The 26,968-nt window shown below is 36.4% G+C and overlaps 1 protein-coding gene across 1 annotated transcript in view; it reads right to left on the reverse strand.

Annotated features, from left to right (window-relative positions):
• The window catches only part of CUL2 (cullin 2), a gene marked incomplete at its 3' end in the record, with an annotated part of 41,119 nt that overhangs the window by 10,052 nt on the left and 4,099 nt on the right, over window positions 1-26,968 (reverse strand). The window contains exons 2-10 of the mRNA XM_010019415.1: window positions 24,105-24,207; window positions 22,101-22,195; window positions 15,212-15,317; window positions 11,102-11,184; window positions 5,132-5,228; window positions 4,928-5,038; window positions 3,570-3,732; window positions 2,249-2,373; window positions 517-624 (exon numbers count right to left, since the gene is read on the reverse strand). Of these exons, the coding sequence (XP_010017717.1) occupies window positions 517-624; window positions 2,249-2,373; window positions 3,570-3,732; window positions 4,928-5,038; window positions 5,132-5,228; window positions 11,102-11,184; window positions 15,212-15,317; window positions 22,101-22,195; window positions 24,105-24,207 (991 nt within the window). The remainder of the gene's footprint in view (window positions 1-516; window positions 625-2,248; window positions 2,374-3,569; window positions 3,733-4,927; window positions 5,039-5,131; window positions 5,229-11,101; window positions 11,185-15,211; window positions 15,318-22,100; window positions 22,196-24,104; window positions 24,208-26,968) is intronic.

Below are 26,968 nucleotides of genomic sequence, written 5' to 3' on the forward strand. Positions count from 1 at the left end.
AATAGGCTTACTTAACTTTAAGAGCAGTTCTCTCCTGGAAGAAGTTATACTATTGTAATAGTGATTGAAGCCTCCAGATATTCTTTGTAGTCAACTTGAAAAGTCTAAACAAAGCTTCTATGTAAGTAATACTAACAGCATTCGGAGTTAGAACATTATGGCAGCAAGCAAATTCAAGTTAAAATGCATGGAAGTGTTATCAAACTTCCCAAAACACTCAGTTTGTCTATTTTATTACTGGCACTTACATTTACATTAAAAGGTTCAGCTCCATTTTTGTGTTTTGAATTATGATGAAAGGTATTTTGTTCTGAACACATTTAAGTATTAAAGTGGTTTCCTTTGTACATATTTTTCCCCTAACACTGGACTGTCTTTCGTTCCATTAAATTTCCAAACTAGAAAAACTGCGTAAGAACTCCACGTTTGAACATGTGTTGATGCCATGAAGAATTTTGGTAAACATAAAACAGGGTCCCACATTTTGTTTTCCAATGCTTTTTTTATGTAAGTTACCTTGTCAAGGGCACTCATAAAGTGTTGATCACCATTCAAAACGGTGTTGATGAGCTGAACAAATTTACTATGTACTTCCAAAACTGATTCCACAAACTGAGTTGGCATCTAAAAAAGGTAGAGAAAACAGAAAGCTAGTTAATAAGTATTATCTACAAATATATCTATTAGTTGTACATTTTTCCTAATTATTATTTTTGATAAAAGTAGAATCATAGTGACTAAGTGTTTAAGAGGATTGAGTCTGCATTTTACTCTTACACTATGTGATTGAGCATGTTTTGGAAATAAAGAGTCTATGGTTGTATTTATAGACATCTGAGTCTATACTGTTCTCATGCTGCCTCATCTTTGCCATCATACCCCAAAATCCTTTTATTAGCACTTTCAGAAATCATTAACGCTAACATGTAACTAATGATTCTGTGAAATACAGCAATCAAGCCAAAAAGCTTCTGAAATAAGTAAGCCGCTGCTTCTCCTACACACTAACTTCAGAGACAGAAAATCTGGATGAACCCTTTGAATTCTCTTATGTAGGATAGTTACTGATCAAATTTAGTGTGACACATTTCAGCATAACCTTTTGTATAAAAATGACCAATATGACTTAGAGAAGCGCCTATGCAGACAAGCTGGCAGGCAGCAATCCAACAGGGTGCAATGCACTGGCTGTATCACATGACTGCCCAAATGCATTCTCAGGTCACACCTGAAAAATGTTTTGATGACAAAGTACTTAATCCACACAGTGCAGCAAGTATTTCACATTTTGAATTTATCTACATAAGGCTATGAATCTGCATCACCCTTATGGCTCTGCATTCACTTCCCTATGTAGACGCTTTTAGTTTGAAAGAATAAACTCAATAAACTTACAAATAATTTGAAAGCAAAATATACTACTGAAGACTTCAGCCCATTTTAAGTATGCCCACAGGAGTCACAGAAGAGTAAGAACTCCTGTGCACTCAATAAAAAGTGAATTTACGACAGTTTGTATCTACTTATTATTATAGACAGAAACACTGGGTGGCTAAAGCCAGCATCTGAAAGCGAGCACAGATGCAGACAGCAAGATGTACATATGTACAAACATAATGCCAGATGAAAGCTTGTTTGTTTCTGAACAGCAATGCTGGAGGAACAAAAATGGAATAGAGTAATTTAAATACATATGAACTGAAAAAAAGTGTAAAACTTCAGTAAAATAATTAAGCTACAGTATTTTCAGAAATTACATGAAAATATGAGATGAAAAATCTATTAGTGAAAAACACCACATGGAAATGAGGAAATGATGTCAAGTCTTTACAAATAACATGTAGTTAAACTAAAGGGAATCACTGGTTCCTAACATACCAGAACAGCAAATGCCACTGACTTGGAGAAATTCAGGAAAAAAAAAAAATACATACACAGAACAAAAGGACCTACTTGCCATGACAGCATCAAACAAACAACAAGAGCTCTCTAGCTGTAGTTGTTTCTGGTTAGATCACACCAGGCAACTTCCAGGATAGGTACGTGTCACACAGCTAAGCGTGCTGATTAGAAGTTACAATTTATCCATCATGTTCCAAACCAATTTCATACAGACAAAATTTAAAAAAAAAAAAAAAAGAAAAAAGAAAAAAACAAACAAAACCAGAATAGACTAAAAGGAAAAGGGTAAACATTTCATCAGGAATGTTAATCAAACAGATAATTTCAGCTGCCTGAGGAAACTCACATTTTCCTGAGAAAGATTGCTGGTTGCTCTAAGGCCCTCATCATGGATATGGTTTTGTAGTTCCTGAATCATATGAGGTAAACCACTTGACACAGCACGAAGTAGAGTATACATATTTGCCATGTCTGTAACAGAGATACATTTTTATAGAATATGCTTAGAAACACTAAAAATCAACACTTAATATAGTACCATCATTTCACACAGAACTTTCCAAAGACTGAAACAAGATCAACTGTTCCGGAAAAAAAAAAAAAAATTAAAATAAAAAAAATAACATACACTGGATCACTGATAAAAGCAAAAAGGGAAATCGTAGCGCTAGTATCAGTATTTACTGAGTACTGCCATTGTGACAACCTCACTCTTCCAATTCTGCTTATTTAGGAGCAGTGGGCTAGTATGGAAAGGTAGTGTGGGCTAGTATGGAAAAGTATTGTGCCAGCTTATTCTAATCCTTGGCTTCCCTAAATCTCCCTTAGCAGCAGCTGACTATAATTAATTTCGGTAACTTCTTGACATTTTGTTTTCCTCCAATGGTGTGGCTTTAAATTTTTCTCGGTGTGGCTTGAAATTTTTCTCAGGTTAGAAAAGCTGTAAATAAGCAACTGCTTTTTTTATAATTTTTAAGGATCCAAGCTCTGATCAAATTTGCCAAACTCTCTGGGAACTGAATACTATTACTGGAAACAATTTGAGTTTGACTGTGAAAAATAATGTTTAACATAATGGATACCATCTTCCATGCAAGAATAAGCATTCTTTCAAGGATAAAAGACATGTAGTCATCAAGAAGCAAATTTCTTTTTAGTCAGGCAGAGAATGTAACCGTAAGAGCAACTCCTTTTGTAAAAAGGATCTGGGAAGAAAGGTCACAAAAGATTTAGGACAATAAAAAGTGGCTATGAAAAGAAGCCAAAATACTTTCTAATCCTGACTGATTACGAGGATGAAGAATCTGTAAAGACAGAGCCATTGGTTTACAGATGAAGACACAAGCATAAAATATGATCAATTCTACAGGACACAGGACTTTAATGTGTTTTTAAGTCAACTAAGACAAGGAAAGAGAAAGAGTATTGGCCAAAAGAAGGGTTGTTAACAACAAAAAGAAGGTTTTGACTAGGTATTTGGAAGAATGAGAATGTATTACATGGTAAAAGAAAAATGTCATTCAGGCTTTAACTGGGGTTTCTACACAAGTAACAGTACTAGTTGAAAATGCTTAAGCACACCAAAGGTCACTGAATAAAGATAGCGAATAGCAATGCTAAAAGAAAACAAAAACCATTTCACACTTTTTGTGACACTTGAGACTTACCACTTCTTTTCTCTTGTCTGATAATATTGTGACATTCTGCATGTAGAAACTGCAAGTGATCAGCTACCATTCTCTGTTGGCATTCATGAATTACTTTGCCATATGAGCTGGGATGCAAGTATTTCCGACACCGCATTTCTTCATCTTTTAATCTACCTAAAACCTACAAACAAGTTTGTAAACTGAGAGCTGATGAAATACTAACAACTAATATAGAACCATGAATATACAGCAATATATGTACATAGAATGATCACACAAATAGATAATGCATTTTAAAAAAGAACTTGTCCAGGATGCTGAAAAATTAAATTTGCTCTTTTGAATCAGGCTGTCTAACAGCACTCAGTAGTTCTCAAAACTTTTTTCCTTCAACTTTGTCCTTCCCAGTTTCTCCTACCACACTTCCTATTCCTCTTGAGAAAGTTTTAACACAACACCTAATTATATGATTGTAAGAGTCACTTCAGTGTTCCAAACTCATGTGCTTGTATGTAAACATCTACTCAAAAGGTATAGGAGTCCAACTGAGCTATTAATGAAAGCTTTCTTTATAACTTCAATGAAAGAAATAGGCATTATCATAAAACAAGTCATATGAGTATCAACATAAAAGTACTTATATCTAGTGAAGGTGAGGGAAGCCTAGGGAGAGAAGGGCAGCTGCAGGGTGCTAATGACAGATAAACTGAACCTGCATTTCTTTTGGTTTAGCTGAAGTCTTAGCCTGTTCCTGAATTTTACCTCAGGTGTGCAACCATTAGCTTATGTTCCTTGTGGTTGAAAGCAGTCTCACAGCCTTCTCAACTCTTCTTGTTACTGTGGACAGCACAGCACTGAGGACTGACTCCTAGTCTTGTATTAATCTTTGCTTTCATGAGCAAGGTATAAGAATTACAAGCAATTTAACCACAACCTGACTTTATACACCACAAAGTGAAACAAAAGAAAATCCACCTCAGAGTATGTAATTTTTAACAATGCTTCGTAACAACTCTATCATATAATCTTCTCTAACCACTATATTGCTAGAACTCGTGCTACCACAAACAGGAGGAAAAGAAGGAAGTGAGGAAGCAATAATCATCAACCTGATACATGCTTTGAGTTTGGCTTTTTTTTCTTACTTTTCATGAAATTGATTTATAATTTAGTCTGAAATACTTTAAAACTGACAGTCCATCCATAGGCAAGGTTTGCAGTTTATACTCAGGTTAACCATGCACTAAAAAGTATAGTTTAAACTGCATGAAAGCATACAACAAAGAACTATGGGAACTGTACAGGAAAACATGTATAATCAGTATGTTGATAACATCAGATTTTAGTTATTGCACGTGTAAAGAAGAATCTCTTACCTTCTCCATGTATTGTGAGCAATTTGACTCTTGCAATAAATTTGAAGCTTCTTGTTTATAATACTCCCCTGTTTCATTCAGAAAAGGACACTCAAAAATTTCCTGATAAAACTAAAAGGGAGATTTTTTTTTTTAAAGGACAAATAATGCATATACTAGATTAAAATTCAAAATCAAAAACATAAATCAGAAATGTGTATCTACCTTTAGGGGGAATTTTTTCTTATACTGTTCAACATGAACAAAGGAGTTAATAACCCCATGGATTACTTTCTGGTTTGGGTCTTCTCCACAGCGATCACTGAAATAGGCAAAGCAAACACTCATGAGAATGTGGGTATCTCGTGCAACTTATCTGATAGCCAAATGAAATAAAATTGGATGAAACCATTTTTCCAGTAAATTCCTCTGCTTATATTGGCAAAATTGAAGAAGATTAATCTTAAAAGAAAAAAAATGCACTCTTGTTTCTCTCCTATACATTTAAATTGTTGAGATAGCAATTCATAAACTGTTCAAAAGCATTTGCAGGTCATGAAATTTCCAAGTCTTTGCTCAGGACACAAGTATTCCAAATGACATACTCTAAGCAAGTACTTTAAAAGTTACATTAAGTTCTACCTTGTATTTGTAGCATTTATAAAATAGACTACCTTCACACTCCTGCCCCTGCCAAAAAAACCCCACAACCAACCAACCAATAATAATTTTTGCCAGCATCACAGCAAGCAGCATGCTAGTTTCTTTTCCGAATATCTACTATTCAACACATAGTTGTCAAGTGGAACAAATAATTTCCTTGAAGCATCATCACAATTGTTAATCATACATTTGAAAAGGAAAACCTTACATTTTTCAGTCAAGTTCTTAGCTTCAAATGAGCGCGTTCAAGTGAAGAAAACATTATCTTTAGTCTCATTCAGTTGAAAACAAAAGTAATCAAAACAAGTGTTTTGCATGCTAAAACCATTAGTGTTCATTCCTTTGCAAAGACAGGAAATAATGAACCCAGACTTAGAGCAGCAGCGACTTTCTTAAAACATGACCACCTTTCACATCCACTTTACAAAGAAGTAAAAATTATTCCTTAGCTTCTCAGGTGTTAAGTAATACTAAAATATGATTTACAAAGGTGTATTTACACTAAAGCATCAGCAGTTATAATTTCAAAGATTTTCCTTTTTAAAATACGTATGTACACATATATACATGTATATAGAATAAGAACTTTAATTTTACCCAAATTGTACTGAAAAGACAAAATGAGTTCTCTGTTAGAAACTTATGTTGATACAGGAAAGTCATTTATATGAATGATTTAAAGAAATTGAAAGGGAAAAAAAAGCAAAGCCAGCAAAAATGCTTCACACCCAAACATTACCATATACCCATCTAGGCTGGGGTGGAACGCAGGAGAAATACTTTTGCAAATTTTATTCATTTTGATTTGGAATTGATAAAACCTCTAGGGAATGCCCAAGAGCATGAGCTAGGGAGGTTTACTGGTACAGCCACACCAGCATATTACGTACACCAGAACATAGTCATGTGTTCACAACACTGTTAATGATGTGCACTGCTTTTAAATACTACTGTATATTTACGATGGGTGGAAAAACCTAGCACTCTAACAGCTCACAAGCAGTTACTGTACTGTTTATGCAGCTTGGTCACCTGCTACAAATGAGCTGACCTAATGGGTAACTGCTTTAGAGCGGATGGGTCTGATTTCCCCTAGGGGGACAGGAAGGTTTCCTGTGGTTCTAGTAGCTGAATATATGGAATAAATCTGAGTTTAGGTACATATAATCACACCCTGCACTCTTGCCAATGTCCCTCTGCTGGGTCTGGTTATACAATGGCAGAGGCAGCAGCATGCCACAGAAGGGAAGAACTGAAACACCAGAGTAGGGCCTGGACCCAGCTCCACCCTGGGAGGCCCAGGAGCACCGTCAGCTGCAGGATGCATGCAGCCTTTGAACACAGCAGGATGTCCTTGAGTGTGGAAAGCTAAGTAACCAAAAGTTCAGCATATTACAAACCAGGGCTCTGTCAAGAGACAGTCCAGTCCACCTGGGGCTGGGGTATATGTATATGGGGTTTTGGATGTAGAAAGATACTGGTGACACAAACACAAGCAGCATTACTGTAATAACAGATGAAGGCTCAGCTCCCCTCTGCCTGGTTCACAGGCCACTTCACAGATGCACGAGGAAAGGGGGCAGCAGAGGTCAGGCCCAGGGGACTCAAAGGTCAGTGTATCATTAGAAAAAACCTTTAAAAGTGAAGAAGGTAGATGCTCCATGGAAGAGCTGCATGGGGGAGACGGGCTTTCCAAGCAGAGATCTAATAGCATGAAGGCAATAAATGAAAAGAAACAGAGTATGGAACGAGCTTTGCCTGCTCTGGCAGCATCTTCAGGGTACCCCCCCGTCAAGTGGTACTCTGCTCCCAAGAATTTGTAATGCAAACGGCTAGTTTCAACAAAATTTGAAAGAAGTTTTGAGAGTAATTTTCATTACAGTTGTAGCAGTAAAAGTATCCACCAAACTAAAATGAGAGAAATAGCTGATCCTGCCAAGGTGGAAATCTATTAAATGTATATATTCTTTCTTGGCAGTAGTGAGCAAGCAATTTGGATGCATACAGCTACAGAGCTGCTGCATGCAATTTGAGGCAGGGATGTCACAGGACATCTTGAGAGGGTAGAAGGGAGGGATGATGTTTGGTGTGGAATCTGGACAAAAAGATAAAACACTAGAAATGCAAGTTCCACTAAGCTGAATGATGATGATGAGCTTTTCTTCAAAAGAAATGAAGAAAGCTACAAAACACAAAGTCAAGGAAGTTGTGTTGGTTTATATTAACTTCACCCTGTTCCTATCTTTAGAATAAAGCTAGCTGTTGAAGTTTAACATGTATTGCAGCGTACTGCTATAGCCCCCGTAGAACCTATTTAAAGGTACAATAATAAATACTGTACTCACTAAAAGAATGTTCCACCAGTGAAAAGAGCTGCTCTGCTGTGTCAGACCAATGGCCTATTGAGACCAACTAACTACAGAATTTACTGTGAACTGAAAAGCCTGTTTCAAACGCTTTATAAAAAGCTAACTTTTAATACCTTTCCTTTCAAACAAATAGTGTAAATAATGTATCAGCTTAGACAGGAATAGGTTCAGTTGGTTAGGAAGTGTTAGTTTATCTTTAGTAGAGAAGCCTCTCCTGGTTAGTCTGTACTAAGCACTCATGTCATTTGAGATAGCACCTGAATAATTTCCAAATTATCTCTGTTTAAGAATTTCATAGATGAATTTTCTCACAATTCAAGATCTTGATGGCTTCCTGTTGTGTTGAAACAAAAATGCGTAAGTTGAGATTCAGCTTGCCTTGTAGGAGGAGTGCTTGGGCTAGAGGGAGGGGGAAGAAAGTGTGTTATATTCAGAACTCTGTATTAAGAGGAGTGCAGTCAGACAAGACAGGCTTAAACGATTTAACAGTTCTCTGTTGTTCAAAGGGGCTAATTCTGCTCCCTTTTTCTCAGTCAGAGCTCTCTCTAGCACAGCTTTAGCGCTCATCTAGTTCTCTGTTCAACTGACTCACCATGCCAATCTGTGAGACACAATAGCAAAGACAGTTTCCAGTCATATTAGCAGTTGAGCTGGTTCACTAAAGGACTAGATGAGCACCAAACTCAGCACAAGAAAGGCAGAAGACCACAGCCTGCTCCTTCTTGGCATCAGCAAACTCTTAGATCAGTTTAGCCATCCTGTTCAGCTGAACCAGAAGTCACTACTTATATTTACTTATTTTTATGTACCAAAAAAGTTTGGTTTATTTTATTGTAACGTATAGTGTACTGCACAAGTTTATAGCTTCTAAAAAGTCAATATGCTCAAGATTTGTCAGAAGTCGTCTTTTTAAAATTCTTATTAAATACATTGATAAATAAAACCTGAAAGCAAAATCTGTGGCTCTGGTCCCCCTACCTTTTCCAGTACAGTAATAAACATACTTTTATATGCAACCAGTTGACAACAATGTTGGTTATCAATTCGACGTATCATTACATACTATGAAAAATCTTCTGGTTATAAGGAGTTCAACAGTCCCATCTATTTAAGTTTGGTGGGGTTTTTTTAAACATTTTTACAAACTACACCGTGCACACATTTAAATACTACACTTCAGAAGGCATCTGATCGAGAAGTTTAAGTATATATATGTATTAGTAATTTTATTAAATTTAGGTAATATTCTTCGCATGCATATTCTTGAATCTCCACCAGATCTAACTTATCAATACCCATCTCTTCAAAGACCTTGTTTAATCCCTTAATTGCTGAACTCAATGCTAAAATATATTTAACAGTCATCTGCAGCAGTGCATTCAATATTGCCTCTTACAAACTGTACTGACCAGTAGAATCATAGCAAAGAACAGCAACAAGCCCATATGCCCATTACATGCAAAGGCCATCCTCAGAATACCCACAGCAAGCCCTACATTTCATGATACTAGGAAGAACAGCTACAGTAAGTTCTGTCTCATATAGTTCGTTACATGATATGCAGATTACAGTGGCTAGAACAAACTTAGTATGAACTGTTAGATGTGTATTTTGAGAAACAGAGTTGAATTAACTTCTTTGAGATCACACAGAAGAATCCTTAATAACCAAGGGGAGGAGATGGGGGGAATCCAGACTCACGTTTTATTTAAAACTTTCCAAATGGTTTAATAATAAATAAGGACAATTTCTTACAGTCTCAAGATCTAATGCTCCACAGAGCCAGTAACAGTCTTGATCTAAATACCCTTCTGAGATCTGCAGCCAGCCTCAAGGTAAATACATACCATTACTTTTAAGAGGCATCAGATGTCTGTTGAAAAAGGTTTTAATACAGATTTCTACTCCCACCCACCAATGAAATATACAGATCGACTAAAATGAGTCTCCAGTGTCACTATGCTTGATGTACCAAAGCAGCATTCTCTTCACTATGTATTAGAGAATCTTCATTTAGTAAAAATAAATTGTTATAGTAAACATATGGATAAAGCAGTATTAGCACTGGTTACAAAGCAAATATGAGTCAACAACTACAAGCAAATAAATACTTTCTGGCTTCAGAAATACCATCAGACAGAGATATCATGTCAGTTACTTCGTTGTCAAAAATTTGATTCAGGAAGGAAAAATAAAATTGTAGTAATAAAATCAGTTCTTGAATGTCTTATAAATACAGCTTTTTTTTCTGACCAAGTGCATGTCCAAGGAACCTCAGTCAGCCAAACTGCCTCACTCAATTTACCTACACTAATCTGGTCGCTTGAGTAAGGCATGCAATTACTTAAGACTCCAGCCATTAGGCAACTGCAGAGCTACCGTGAACAATAGTAAAAGTGTAGAAACTGATGGAACTTACAACTACACACAAGGTCTGTAGCATATTTCAAAATTTCTGTTTATTCATAAGTAAAAAGATCCTTTAGGAGTTAAATAGCCTAAAGTTTTAAATCAAACTTTAAAAAGTCCTAAGCCCTGTAACTACTAGGGTCTTTGCTTAAGCAGAAGTATTCAGAAATAAAATAGTAAATTTCCTTGAAGTGCAAAAAATTATTTTTATTTCATTCCAGTAAAGTACCAATAGTGTTAAGTAAAGTCACAACAGAAATATAGAAGCTTAACTCTTCCTGGCAGATAAGCAAAAATCATTTTGGGTCCCATGCAAAGCAACATAGCTTTTCTAGCTTTGGCAAATTTTTCTCTAAGTCCTGATCTTTAAGTTTACTGACAGCACAGAATCCATAAGCAGTCAGCATCAGGTGGAGAAAAAGGGAAAATGCATCCTATGGGACCTGAAGAATTATTCTAACTACTCCCCAATTCCATTGATTAGAAAGGCTGCTGAAACATTAAAGATCACTACCCTCAGATTACAGCAAATTAACTATTTTCAGTGTCCTTTTCCACACATGCAAACCACCAGATAAGTAGGTACAATGAAAAAAGCTGATAGAACATCATTATCAGGTAAGGAGCCATCTTTGAAAAACAAACAAACAAACAAAAACATAAAAGCATTTGTTCAAAGTCCCCAGGCTTTTCAAAGTAAAAAAGTGCAATAACCCCACATTGTGTAAAAGTGAAAAAACAGACAAGCACTCACTTTTTTATTTCTCGGAGGAGCATCCGGATAAGGATAGCCTGCAGTGGCTCAATCATTAATTTTCTCCACATATCAAGAGCTAGCTGTCAGGAGACAACATAAGTTTACATCAATAAAAAATGCCAATAAACCCCCCCAAAAAACTCCAAACCCAAACCAAAGACGACACAACTCCCATTCAGGATATCAAAAAATAAACTGTTAGATACCCTCTCCTTTCTCCTTTCTAAATTGTTTTGTTTGCCTCACACACGCAATTTGTCAATATATTACTTTAGCATTTTTCTTCTAGAACATCTGACTGCATTTGGATGAAGATCACACAGATCTGTACACTAGCAGCATCAGACAGAATTTCTAGTCAGGCAGTGTCTGAATGCATGCTTCCCAATCTTCACTATTCCTACGCATGTAATAGAACTGATTTACTTCTTCCTTGATTCCACTCTACCAAGGATTATCAAATGCACATAAGGACCATAAGCAAATTGATTAGGACAGGTTTGAGTGTGCATATAAACAAAACATCTGTGCAGTAATAAGTAAGTAACATGCCTTTCTACCTGAAGTGTTTGAATGTGTGCAGCCAACGCTATTTCTAAAAATGATAGCAAAATACACCTCAGCTGCCAAAAGGGAATGTCTCTTAGCCAATTTGTTAGAGGTCAGAGTAAAAGACACAGAAACCTTATATTCAACACACAGAGAGCATCTCCAAGCTAAGATGCATACAGCTTAGGCAAAGTGCTGCAAGGCTAACATTTGACTTAAATGGAATTCAAATCACTTTCATATTAGGGATAGGTCACCCTATCAATCAAATCGACCGAAATATCTCAAACTTTTGTGGTTGAAGTAACTGCTTCCAAAACATGCAATTTTTGAAAATACAACTGCAATCATTCAAAGGAGTTTTTACACTTAAGTTAAAATCAGATTTAAATCCCAAAGGAGATAATGTGATCTTTCATATGGGGGGAATACCCACACATGTCTGAGATCTATAAAAAACACCTACCAGTGAATAGTAGACTGGGAAAAATTGAAATTACCAAAATCAGTAATGACAGAGGGAATATTACTGCTAAGAAAGCTTTGACACAACTAACAGAACCTCAGCTGTAAAAATTAAAATATTGATCAGGTATGTCTTAAGTGAAAGTAGGCATCTCTCTATCAACTAGGTATCCAAACCAATCCACCTTGTGAAATGAATCTTTCTTTTAAAGAGCAGACAAATGAACTTGCTCTGTCTATCATAGCTATCCACCACCCACGCTGTAATACTGGGTAAAGAAGTCTGGGAGGTAAAGCAGACCCAACTGCAGCAGCAGGGTCAAAGAAGAGCTAAAAGTTTGTTTATAAATCAAAAGAGGAGTAATTTTCACTGTCTTGCCTTGTGGACAGTAGTAATAGAACAGTTAGAGGACAACAGTTTCCATAAGACAGGAACTCATGCAGGCAATGCTGAAATAAAACAGTTCTGGAGAAAAAAACCCCAAAACCCAACAAACCACAAAACCAAACCAACACACCACCACACAAACAAACAGGACTGACAAGTCTTGTGACTATGAGGTAAAGGGGACTGCCTCAGGTAACTCTATTTTGCAGTGTGGTCTCTTGAGAGGCAGTCTCTAACATCATGGTCCCTCTCAGTTACAAGAGGGATCAATCTGAAACAGCTTCAAGCTGCCAACTGGAATTCTCTTGTCAAATAAACTACAGACAGGTCAATCCAGCCACTTGATGTACTAGCTTAACAGACTTTTTCTCCTTGAAGAGAGGGACTGATCTTACTTCTCAGCCTCGATTGACAATATAGAACATGGCAGTTTGTTCCATTTTCCAGAATCTGGTTTAGGGAGTTGGAGGGGGTGGGGAAACAGAAGGCACATCTTAACTACCTTCTAGCTCAGGGCTCTTGGAGTCATTGAAAACTCGTAAATCCAAGTCCAAAATGGGTGATAAGAGCCCAACTCAGAAAAGCAGTATCCTTCACCATGCATTCATTACAGAGACAGAAAAAAATTTAATCTCTTGCAAGCACTGACACACTACTTTCATCAACTGATCTCATCCTATATTTTTCCCAGTACAACAATTACTGAGTGTCTGGAATGCTTATCAGAATGATAAACTGTTTGAAGCCATGCCCATACACATCACATACACAACTCAGGTGTCTTGTATGTACCTACTGTTACACACCCCAGAAAAACTAAGCAAGCATGTACATGTTTAAGATTACTGAAAAGCTCACAAAGTTTTATTAACACACAGGAATGATGCTGGGACAGAAACTTCAGTACACAGAGAACAGTTCTGCTTCTATAAACACTGGGCATTATTTCTTGTCGAAATAACTTCATGCTGAGACCAAAGAGAATTATATATATATAACCCTAATGTTTGCTCTTGAGTAGATAAAGGACAAATCATCTCAGTCACCTAAAGAGGGATAAATGATAATTCCTTCCATTATTTCAACTGTTCATTGCTTTATAAAGACCTTTATCAAAGCCCCTAGTGCAATCCAAAGAACAAAACATAGAAATCTAAACAGAAACCATAATGAAAGAGAAAATGCCTTCAAATCAAAGAGTTGATAAACTTGGTGAGTGCCATGCAGGTTAAGAAATGTGAACTACTTTTATTTCTGGGGCAATGAATTCACCAAAACCAGTGCTGCAATTCAATGCATTAAACTACTTGAGCATGAGGCTCAAGTCTCCATTCCTTTTCTGGACAAAGGAGTAACTGCCATAAACCTAACCCTACACCAGTAATGAAGAGAGATTATCTTTACTGCCTCAAGATCCAAAATTCACCTCCCACTACTACCAATTACAAAGACAGTATTTGTTAAAGACAAAGGGAGTCTTCATGAGTGAGATAATGAAAAACTCATTAGTAGAATTCTAGACATCATCATCTGAACATCTTCATCAAAACCCAAAGGCTGCCAGCTACAGTTTGAGAATCTTGACCCTCCCCATAACCTGCCCAAGTGATGAGCTCGGGATGTACCACCCTAGAAATGACTGCTGGGAAGCTTGAAGAAAAGTGTGAGTCATTGTCCTTCTTTAAGATTCCAACAACATGAGGAAAACAAAATACTCAAAAAAAGTTGAATTATTTTGTTGTTCTTTGGTAAACATTGTAGGGCAGAAAAATATGGACAAAAGCTGCCACTACCATCCTTGAGGTGATACCTCACAATGGAGTAGCACATTGAAACAGGGGAAGAATTCATTAATAAATACACCAGCATCACACAGCACCAAGCACAAGACTAGACCTATTCCCAGCCCCCAAAGCAGCTGAACTAACAGTGATTCACGCAGAGCTAAGGACTACCTTTGACAATTGCAGAAACGAACTTGGCTAAAACTCAGTCTGAGGAAATAAGGAATAACATTTATGCCATTTTGAGATACCACGAACAGTGCAGCAATATGTACTTTCAAGCTCTGATAAGCCTTTACAGACGCCACTGATTAGCAAGCCTTGGAGAGAACACAGGTAGCTGAGAGAAGAATTTTCATTCCTGAACTGCCTTGACTTAAAGTACATCATGTTTCTGGTGGTTTTTTTTCAGTCCACCCCTCAGCCTGTCAGCCTTTTTGAGTCTAGTTTTTCTTTCAAAATCTCTACCCCAGTTGCTAGAACAGAAGTACAAAACAGCTTGCCTTGGAAAATAAGATGTACAGAAGACTAATCTCAAAAAAAGCTATTACATTTTGTGACATCAAGAAATAGAAGCCTAAAAGTAAGTATTTCAAGGGTTTCCAAAAACAAAAGCAGTGCTTCTTCAAAATATTTTCTAGATTGTAGCATCCTTAATAAACCAAAGTTTTTCTGCAAAGTGACATCTATTATCACATTTAAACTGAAGCTCTCCAGTAGTTTTCATATCTGCCCCCACCATTATATTTTTCTACATCATAACTGTAATCTCATTTTACAAAGGGTTCAGTGCTTGTATCTTCTACTGTATTAACTATTCAGATTCTGTGACCCAGAAAAGTCAAATATAAAAGGACACAGCTGGACATATAGCACTTCTGAATACAGTTTATATCCACTCCCACTTTCAGAGATACTTACTTCTCCTATTTCCATCAATGGTTCATTCATATCCACCCCTCCATAACCATACTGAAGATCAGCTTCAGTCAATTTATTCTTCTTAATAAACTGTGTGTTGAGGTACCTATAGAAATAAAGATATTCAAATCAAAACAGGCAAAAATTAAGCTTCTGGGGTTTTCTTTTTTTCAATAAATTTGGAATCATGGAATGTGTTCCACATCACAAAAGATAACCTCTTTTAACCAATGCCATTGCTGTATGTAGGAAATTCTTAAAATACAAATTGCTTCAATTTCAAAGACCTTATATCATGTTGAAATAGTTCAACGTTATTAACTGAGATACCCACAGCAGCATGAAAGATCACTGTTAGCACTTTCTTGGTGTGCAGTACATTTGTGTAAGAATTCAACTTTTCAACATACACTACCACATTACTCATACACATATATGCAAAGTAACTGCTAAATTCTGAACAGTTGACTAGTAGTAGAGTGATAATAGTTTGTTTAATTTTAATGATAGAAAATATTCTCAAGCATCAGCTATTTTTAGGTAAACATGTATTTACTTTACCTGTAATGTTTATTATTTTGCATGTCTCTGAGACTAAGACACAAAGATACTGTCAATTTTTACAGGGCCAATATTTGTCAGTTAGGATCCCTTACTCAGGTCAGAATAACTAGCAAACCGCTGTATGACAAATTTTAAAGAGAAGAATCTGGAGAAATTATTTTAATCAACAGTTTTATAGAAAAGAATGCTATAAATGCTTTAATTTCGTATTTGCATGTATAGTTGTTATAAAGAACAGAAAACAGTTTCTGCGCAAGACTTGATAAAACATCCCTCTTAATTCTCAGTATTCCCTTAGAAAAAATACAATGGTTCAGTTTAAAAATGAACGGAGACCAACAAAGGAAGACTTGTGCAGTAGTGACAAGCTGGAATACAGCTGACTAGCCTACTTTCAGATCCCAAACTCTTACAGAGTACTTTAAACTACTCTGCTACCATCAATAACCACCATAAACTGTAGATGCGAGTCTGCGCAGAAGACTATAGGCCCGCCATTTCATATACAACTTGCGTAGACATCCAAATAGCTGGAACACAAGCCTTAGGCATGCTCCTTAATGATACTTCTCATCTCCCCCCACACCACCAGTGAACAAAGGCAGCAGCCACCATTCTGCTTTTTCCTGTTAAGCTTTCTAAAAAGAAACGCCTTATGCTCTCCTCATTCACACCCTCTCTCTTCCATCAGTACATGTCTTCTCAGCAAATCCAGATTGGGATTAATCTTAAAACTAACATAGCCACAAGTAAATAAACAAATCTAAGCTAGATCAGGTAGCTCAAGCAAAAAGGGGGTGGTAAGAAGCAGGCAGGCAGAAAGACTCCTGGCAAAAGCTTCACCACATTCTGCCTCAAAGACAAATTTGCCCACATGTCCTCTCTCCTTCCCCTACTTTTACTATCAACTTTTAGAACTAAGTACAAGCAAATAACTGCAAAGCATGTGCAAACAGTATAATCTCAAATCACATTCTCCACTGAAGTCATAAACCATTTTTCACCTTGAATAACTCCTTCAAATACTTTATCTGTATTTCTTACTTTTAGAAGACAACCCATAAGGTTCAGCTGTAACTTACTCTGAAGACAAGAGCTGGTCCGGAATTGCTAATACCAGAAATTGCCCACCAACTCTTGGCTACTATTACGATAAAATGAAATGTCTGATCACATACCTCTGGCCCAATTACTTGAAAGCACACCTGTGTGAGCTTATGCTTTACTATCTGATGAGGAAAATGGCAACAAGATAAGAAAATTGAGGTTTGTTTCATTTCATGGTATTAGCAAAGCAATATACCTTTCAGTACCCACACCTCAAAACACACCCACCAAACTTCCACTCCAGAAAGAAGTTAAAAAGTTTGGAATTTAGAAGACTGTTACAATACTCACTCAAAATAAACACCTACTTTACAGCAGAATACTGAAAGGCAGTGTTCCATCTAAACTAGCCGTATCAGGAAAATGTCTGGCAGATAAATATTTTTGTGGGCAATTTGTTTCAAGGATAAGGGACTTGATAATGCAGCAAAACAAAAGGGTAAGTCCTTTTACAAGGTATTTAGCAAAGAAAAAAACTGAAAAAAAAAAAGTTAAGAACTAGAAGGTTAGCTAATTATTTGGGACAGGTTACTTGGTAACTTTCAAGTAATTGGTACTTTTAGATCAACCAAGAACAAGACTTGAACCACAGGTTACTCTTCTAGACGCAGTGACCACATTCCCAAACCAACACTACACATCTCAATAGCCCACGGTGTCCTTGAGGGGTCGGATTTCAAAAGCCTTGTCAGATGGACTAGACTTTTTTTCTTGTAATGTTTTATTTGTTTTTAGTAGTTTGAGTTACATACTCCTGGATAAGAAACAAATATTACTGTTGGCAAAATAGACATTGTGAAATTTAGATTGAATGTAATAAACCCGAGAGCATATCTATCTCAAGTCAGCTCCTGGTTATTTTCTTAAATGCCCCATGATAAAGCCAAAAGAATTTACCTCCTTCAAGTCTTTGTCTATCCAATATGACACCACAAAACAACATGCGTTTATCTGTATGTCTAGAAGTACCATATTTCTTTAACTAAAAAGGGTCGACATCCTCTATTCAGATTTTTTTCCTCCTCTGAAAGCTCTCCAAAGATAAACTTCTGCATAACCACCCTTTTTGGTCTCTCACTACTGCCTTCTGCACTCATAGTCAGACTGCTATACTGATCCCCAAAATGGCACGTGGGTCCATCAGAAATGTACACAGGAATAAACCTGAAGTGCTAAGGAAATTGCTTTCCAAAAATTGCACCAAGAGAATGCTGCTAACGATTTTGACACGCCACTGCAAGTGCTCATGAACAAAGAAATGGATAGACCTTATGTGGCAATAAAGTGGATGATAATCCACTTTACTGATGTATAGGAGGCAATTAAAAAAAAAAAAGTAACTAATTAGCTAGGACTATTAGAGTTAGTTTTCAGAAGCATTCAGTTTGGTTTTTAAGATTTTCTTCAACCTAGCACTCGCACAGTTAAACTGCTTTGCAAGCTACAAAAAGCACATGCAACCATATGAAGAGATAAACGGGTACATTACGGCGCAAAGCATGAGACATTCAGAAGATGAAGATAAGCTCCTCAGAGGAGCACGGAGAAAATACAAGAAACAATGGACACAAGCTGCAGCATGACAAATTCCAAACAGACATTTAGGGAAATTTCTTAGACTGAGTAATCAAGCATTAAAACAGGCTGCTCACAAAAGCAGCAACATTTCTGTTCTCGGAGGAGTTCAGAATTTGACTCAAAAAAACCTTAAGCAACCTGGTTTAACTTTTGAAACTAGCCCTACTCTGAGCACAAGGTTGAAATGGATGACCTTCAGAGGTTCATTCACACCTACTTTTGCTAATGTTTCAATGGTAACATGCAATGGTGACCTCACAAGAGCTGTATTAAAAGCACCAAAACCACTGTGCTTTATATAAGCAGAATGCTTTAACGTGTCTAGTAGCATGCACATACAAGTGCTCGGCACCGGAAGTTTTCATAATTCAGTATCTGTTCTGATTCACTTTTAAAACACAGATTACTCACTGGTTTACAGATCTGTAAAACAGGGTTAAAGTAATTTACCACAATTTGAAGATCAGCTAATAAATGAAAGACATTTCATTACGAAGTACTGAAGATACCACAACCTTATTAACTCAATAGCTGTATCAAAATTATGAGACCAATAATAAATAGCTGATATGGAAGTAAATCTCCCACAGCTACCAAATGCTGTAGCCTAAAATGAAGACAGTTCCATCTGTGGAAGAAGTTTCAGTAGAAAATATCGTTAATGTTGGATCTCAAATGTTGATGGCACTTCTTGTTTAAATCTTCACCACATTTATTGTTACATAATTAGTACACAAGATTAAGACCCGCAGCTTCTTAACACAATAAAAAGGGGAGTGGAGAAGAGGACTGGAACTATTATCAGTCTGAACTGTGTTACTGCTTACTGTTCATATTATTAGAATCAAAATACAATTTACTCTTATTATGACAAAACTGGCTGAAGTTTAATCCTGAAAGAGAAGGAAGATGTCTCACATAAAAAGTACAAAAATAAAGGGAAGTAAAATTAGCCAAAAGGACTAAAAATGACTATACATTAATATGCTAGTATTATTACAAGTGTTTTGGGAAAAAAAACCCACAAAATAGAACAAAGGGAAAGCTGCGCTATGTGTTTACTTTTCCGGATTTTATTATGAGAAGATTTTAAAACTTCAACTGTTAAAAAAAAAACAAAACCAAAAACAACTCTCCAGGTTATTTGAAATAAAGGTACACAAATCAGATGTTTTCAAGCACAATTACCCATTAAAACAGTTACAGCACCAAGACAATGATAAGCCCCCATGTCCTGCACTGTTTTTATCCATCGCGTTTATTATCAGAACTAATAAAAACAACTAAAGAAGTTTTTTTAATATGAAGTATTCTTTAGTCCATCAGTTTTATCACCTTAGTTTAGTCAAACACGTATAGGATTTGAGTTTTCAGAATGAATCCAAATTTGTTTTCCTAGTAAAATGCAAGCAGGGGGTGGGTAAAAAAAGCCCAAACCAAAATCAACACCAAAGAAACAAAACATTGACTCTATTGCCAGTCACTGCTGGTCTTGAATTTTATAGATTTTGCTCAAAAGGAAAGTGTGTCACATTCTAGTAGCATTCTGGTTGCAAATGTTACCTATCAAGGTAGAAGCACAGCTGTGAGTCTATTTAAATTTTAAAGGAGTCTATTTAAAAACAACATTAAGATTACTTGTTGTAAAAATTAATCAGTTTTCATTGCTGGAAGAATTATACAAATTAGATCCTGGGATGCAACAGTCAACTAATTTATGGTACTTTTTTGAGAGCAGGTGTGCAAGTAAGAACAGAACTCCAACTGCTTTATAAAAAAGTATTCCGAAGTACTTTCACCCAAAACATTCTCTCAGAAAACAAAAAAGTGATGTAACACCTAATGAAGTGTGTCCAGGGCATGAAAGTCATTATGACGCTCCTAATCAAGCACTGGATTATTTCTTACCTTCATGTGAGAGGGTCTTTTAGTTCCCATTACAACGTACATTTTATTACTGAAGAGAAAAAAAATCATACTTTCACAAAGTCATACCCTTTAGAAACTTTTAAATGATCGTGTATGACAAAATACAGAATTTCAACACAAAGAGAAAACATATAGTATTGAGGTAAAATTATTTCCAACAGAACACCTAACAAGTATGTTTTCTGAACCAAAACACCATATGCAGAGCAGGAAGAAGAGTTCGAATGGGCAGACCTGGCATGAAATAACTTCAGAGTTTAAGAGCTTGGCTTCACAGATATATGAATGTCACTCTGTTGAGCCTATATCTATGTACAGGTTGGTTCATGTGCGTAATAGCTGTCTGCAGGAAAAAAATGCCCTAGCTTGTTTAAAAATAAAACAAAAATTCAGGTTCACACTGCTGGAGAAATATTTTAATTTGCTGGTCTATGACTAGAAGCACTCAAGCACTCAGAAAAACTGTTGCAGAAAGCAGAATCAGCAAGGCTCATACAGACTAAATAGGATTCTTCTTTTGCCCCTATATGAACTTCCCAGTTAAGTCAGTGACATGCTATGGAACTAAAGTTTGCAAGCCCAGGATGGATTCCATCACATTTGTTCCCAGTCTGCTAGTGGTAATTTAATAGATTCTACAAGACCAAACATACATCTCCCTAACATAATAGTAAAGGTCTTTGAATCCTTCGTAAATCTTCACATCATGCCATCAAATAAGTACAGTATTAATAGTGCCTTGTAAGTTGTATTTACCTACTGAGTATCACATGCATAATGGGCACTAGAATGTTCAACCTACAGTCAGAGTGGAATTGAAATTTAAATCCTAGTAAATCCGAAGCCATCTCAATACAGTTATAATTCTAGCAGCTCCTGAATAGGTAAGTTTCATCTGCTTAAGCTATTACTAGTGGCAACAAAACACATCTGTGATGCAGGAAACAGTAGAAGTACAAAAATAACACGGGTTAGTTATGTTCTTATTTATAGACTTGGCTCTAATCTTCTAAAACAAAAAAAAAAAAACCAAAACCAAAAAATGAGTAAAACTGATTGTCTGTAAACAGTCTATTAGTTTCTGAACTTCTCAGAAAAGAAATAAGGAGCAAGTTTTATACCCTCTGCAATCCCTGTAGTTCAAACATTCACCTGAAAAGAAAGGACCAGAAGAGCACATAACCTTGTCTGAAAGGCTCATCTAGAAGGGAAATCTGTGTTTTTGCCAAGGTACATGGCTAAGCTTTGAAACAAACCATACTGGTTCAACTGGACACTTCAGTACAATGCCATCCTTGTAGAACACCTACAATTATGAGCTACTTCACTGCAGGTTGATTAGCACCAACATATTTGGCACTGCAACATCAGAAACAGAGGTAGAATATATTAGTAACAGAAGAACAGTAGGAATCATCTTACATAATTACGTCAGTGGCAAGGTGCAGTGCACAGAAAAGCCTGTTGAGGCATTATTCCTTTTTTCTTGTGTTCTGTCACCATAGAATCACAGAATGGTTTGGGCTGGAAAGGACCTTAAGATCATCTAGTTCCAACCCCCCTGCCATGAGCAGGGACACCACACACATAACTACATTCTGTCCAAAACTGACCCATATTCAGCTACTGCTCTCTAATCAACATTCTTCAACTTAAGCTGCGTATCACTGTAATAATTTGAAACGCTTAACAACTCATTTGAAAAGCTTACCTGTATAAACAGTCCATATAGTCTGCCCCTTTGCTATATTCCTCCCAATATCTGTGATACATAACCAGTACTTGTTCTTCAGCTTCCAGAACTCTCTGTGAAGGAAGGCACACACACACCCTAAAATTAGTACAAAAATAGCATACATACATAGACTTGTAACAGGATTATCATTTTAGAATAACAAACACGTATGCAAAATTAAAACCACACCTGAGCTTTAAGCAGTCTAAAAATAACGTTGTGGTAATGACCAGGAAACTAACAAATCTTCAGACTACAAATTTTGTAGTATGAAGTACCAACTACAGAAGTTTTGGTAAGCCAGCTACAACAGCTTTATTTCACGCTTAAAAAGAACAAACACCATAATGTCTTGTTTTCTATTGATCTTTACAGAAGTACTTGCTTGAATAAGCATGGTTCATACTCTCATGCAGGTGGGATAACTCAAATAACTATTCCCCCTCTGACGTAGATCAATTTTAAATTCAAGCTGCCACATGCACTCTGGAGGATTTGCCTACCTGTAACCACTTAAAATCAGCTTTACTGGTTAGACAAGCCCTTATACTTAACAAGAAGCCTGGAATAAAATAAGTTTAACAAAGTGCGGATATTTACAAACATAGATCATGTCTTAAGTTCTGTAAATCTAGGCCCAAATTCTTTGGAATGTAAGCAAATCATCATCTAAAAAGCTGCTGATGTACTGAACTTCTCAAATTCATACTTCAAAGGAATAAATTCAACAACTTAAACTAGTACGATTTGTGAAGGAGGATGAGATCCTAGGAATTCAACTAGAATTCTCTCTAGAGTATGCTCTGGCTCAAGCAGCAAAGAATCCTATGCAAAAAATAATGTAAAAGAGGAAATCTAGTAGACAACACAGATTCAAGAGTGCTTTCCTCTGCAGTAGGAATTTTGGAAAGGTTTTCCAAAATTATTTCAAAGACAAATGGTAGACAGTCAATTAAAAAAAAAAAACAAAAAAACGATGTATGGATGTATGCTTCTGCTACTTCCCACAGCTTCTACTGTGCTGACATCTGCCTAATTATTCTAAGTGAGCTCATTCAGCTCACTAAATAAATGAGGAAGAAGATTTTTTGGCGAAGCCATCATTTTAGTGAGCTGATTTAGTCCACCAAAGTCTCAGAGGTATCCTCTTTGCAACCAGTGGAACAAAACATCAAAATATCCAGCCTATCTTGTCAAATACAGAGGCAACTAAGCTCAAAAAACAGCATCAAGGCATTCAGCAGTACTATCCAGCATCTGCAATTCTTCATTCCCTATGCAGACACCAGAGACAGGTGGACATCTTGTTTAAATCTACTTCTCTTTCTACTGAAATACAAGGAGACACTGTTCATCCATATATTCCAGATAATGAATCATAATTTTGTTGAAATTGGCTGTCTTAGCTGATGAGAGAGAAATTAATTCACAGCTATACAGGTATATAAGTATTGTTACCTGTCATAATAAATAATTTGACATTACTTCCTCCCCTCCCAAACATTTTTGTCATTTTATTTCCCACATATTTCAGAAGTTTTCTTTGGTAGACTACATACAATTGGTATCTACTACAGTAGATACTTTTGCAGAAGTTTGTTACAGATTGTAGCAGAAGGCTAGTGACAAACTACAGCACATTTGGAAAATAAGGACATTTCTGTAACTTGTTTAATTATAAGCATTCGACGTAAAAGAAAGAACTTACTTTACAAGCCCATTAGTATTTTGTATAAACTATAATTACTGGTTTAAAAAGAAAGTTCTTTCATGTCGCACACAGACATTGTCTGCATCGTGTTGTGTGATGTGTGTTGATATATCAGATACACATATATTCCATCTCTGGAACTCTGTCACCTGTAATTTAATTGCATAAAATCTGCATACCTTCATACATACAAAACAAACAAAAGGCCTTACTCAAGTCAAAAGAGAACAAACAACACCTACATGTACCTCATTAAGCGTATACATTACCTTGTGCAAATGGCGTACATGATTTTCCAAAAAAATTTTAGTCTCAGTATAAAGCCTCTCTCCGAGAGGTTCAGGATAGGCCACACACAAAGCATAAATGTCTCTGGGCTCAGAGTCAAGGTTTGTATCTGCTTAAAGTGTGAAAAGTGATCAACAAAATTTAAGATTTACAGAACCTTTTTTTCCTCCCATATGCTCATTTTAGATTTTTTTAACATTTGAGCACAAACGATAAAATGAATCATTTCCTGAAATGAGTGTAAAGTCCTGATTTGTGAAGAATCCAAGTTACCAAGTTTTCAGCACCAGTAATAACTTTTAAGTAGTGGAAGGCAAAGGAATGTTAGAGCTAGAACCACGGAACTTCTGGCAGCCCCATGTTGACATGGCTTCTACCACTTATTTGCCATCTATGAATGAGATTATCTCAAAGTGAAAAAAACACTTTTCATCCAAAATTCTTCCTCTGAATCTGCAGCCAGTGTGAAACTGAGACTCTTTTTGGATAATGGAAAGAAGCACTAATTAGGTTGAGGGTGATTAGTCAGCTATGGAGCAGAACAAACCTGAAGTGAAATCAACTTCAGGTTTTCCTCCCCCAAGTCTAAAACAATTAACTGTTCCTGCATTTCCCCCCCAGCTCCACAGGCAAAACAATTTTGTGGGACACTGGAAATTAAGTAATCGCAATGCTGGTGTGGATGTAAAGCCTTTGTTTTATTTTTAACCATTATTACCATTTAGTAATCCTGTTTAGATCACAGCCATGAAAAACATTTGTACTTGCGCACTTAAATAGGAAGCAGCTTTAGCCTTTAAGGTGGTTTTGTCCCTGAAGATTCTTGCAGAGATACACCTTTGGTTTGTAAGGTCTATATTACATTTTAAAAAAGCTACTTGATACTTTGTCAGGAAAAGAATTTATGATTAAGAACTTTGCTTTCAGAAAAGTCAAGCAAGGATTAAGTCAAGCTTGAGGTGAACAACTGCGGGAAATAAATTAGTTCTCCAAAAATCACTTAAAAACATCATGCTTATCCACTAAGTTTAAGCACTTTATAAAACCAGCCATGCTGCAAATAATGATTTAGTATGGAGTACTTCTTAAGGTAAGCTCTTTAATTAAGAGAACACACAATATCTGCTTTCCTCTAGTCTACCTTAAAAAAGCATATGCCTGTGTAAAAGGAGATAGAAGACATAAGGACAGTTGACAAGTCACCTGCTTCATCTACAGAATAGTGTCAAGCTTTCATCAGACAGCTTTCCCTAAAGCATGTTTCACTTTTTATATAGAAGTACTATTCAAAACAGTGAAGATACTCATGTAGGACAACTGAATGGAAAAAAAGCCTTTATATGGCAACCGGAATCTCAGAGAGCCCAAGCAGAGTATAATTCTGAGTACAGTTTCTTCATCCATATATATCATCTGTACAGGTGTTCTCCTTGGAATGGCAAGAAGCATTAAATGGAAATCCCAACAAATAAAACAGGCAATAGTCACTGCTTTGTAACAGTAGCTAGCATTACATTATACCAACTTACAAAGTTATGATCAAAATAATACCAAAACAAACTCTCAAATTAGTAGTGAAGAATGTAAAGTTTTCTCAACCAGACTGTAAAGAACAATTGTTTTCCACACATTCCCCCCCCCATCTCATTCTAAGGATGGTCTGTAGTTGAACACATCCTCAATATGATTCAGACTGCAAGCCTCTTCACCTTATTTACATTAAGGTATTTCTAAGAAAGCAAATTCCAAAATTAGAATTTTTTTAAGCTCCTCACAAGCAAAGGGGACATGACTTTTTTTTTATTTCCTTTTTAGATCTACAACTACACAACCTGAATCACCAAAACTATTATGGATCTCTGCTACAAGAGCAACTTACTTCAAAGTTAGAGGAAATAGTCTTCATCACAACGGCACAAGAAAATAACAATGGCAGCTTATCTGATAAAAGCAGCAAACAAACATTTCTGAGTTTATCTAGCCTTCAGTTAGGAGTCCAGATGACTTGACTGCTGTAAATAAGTTCTAGTTGTGATAAATCTACTTAAAAATGAAAATAGTCTCTCTACTTCTTCATGAAGATGCACATCTTCCAAACTTGCTTTTCCTTACTCCAGAGAACAGTCAAACTCTTGCAAATGAAGACAGCCGAATCTAGTATTCTTCCCTGACATACAACACTCAGTTTCCACACCTGCTGAAATTAAACTAACAGCTTAGTCACAGGAGCACTCCACAGGCACCTGACACATGTTCCTGTATCAACCAAATTATATCAACACCAGACTCTACTTGCTAGATACTAAGTTTCTCTGGATTCTCTACCAAAAAGAGCTACCCTGCCTCGCAAAAACGCATTACAAAGTAGCTTTGCTACAAAAAGTTCACATTCTTGCTCACTCTGTACTAGTTTGTTAATCTAAAAACATCTTCTGGTCTAGAATCCAAACTTAAGTGTAGTGTTCTAAATGCTGTAAATCTCTTAACAAAAACAAAAAAGCTGTTGAGGGGAGATGAATTTATCCAGTGATGAAGTAAACATCACTGGTGTTTTACTCCATAAACTTAAAGCACTTTTTTTTTCTGTGCTGCTGTCCTGTAATAATATCAGGAAGCAGCCTTTACTGCTCAGTAATTTATCTTTAATGGTGAAAGCCATCTGTCCTTCCAGTTTAGCACATAGTTTTGCAAGGTGAAAAAGGTCAAAGGAAGCTGAAGCCAAACTGTTGCTTAGGGGCTTTCACTCTGTCTTGAGAACATCAAAAGCCTTGTGAAATTCAAGTGCTTCAGCAGTTGCTATGTGAGGGGCGCTACCCAGCAATGAGAAACTGAAGCAATTCCAAAC

This window comes from Nestor notabilis, unplaced genomic scaffold (genome assembly GCF_000696875.1).
Source record: "Nestor notabilis isolate BGI_N333 unplaced genomic scaffold, ASM69687v1 scaffold5558, whole genome shotgun sequence".
Taxonomy (NCBI): Eukaryota; Metazoa; Chordata; class Aves; order Psittaciformes; family Psittacidae; genus Nestor; species Nestor notabilis.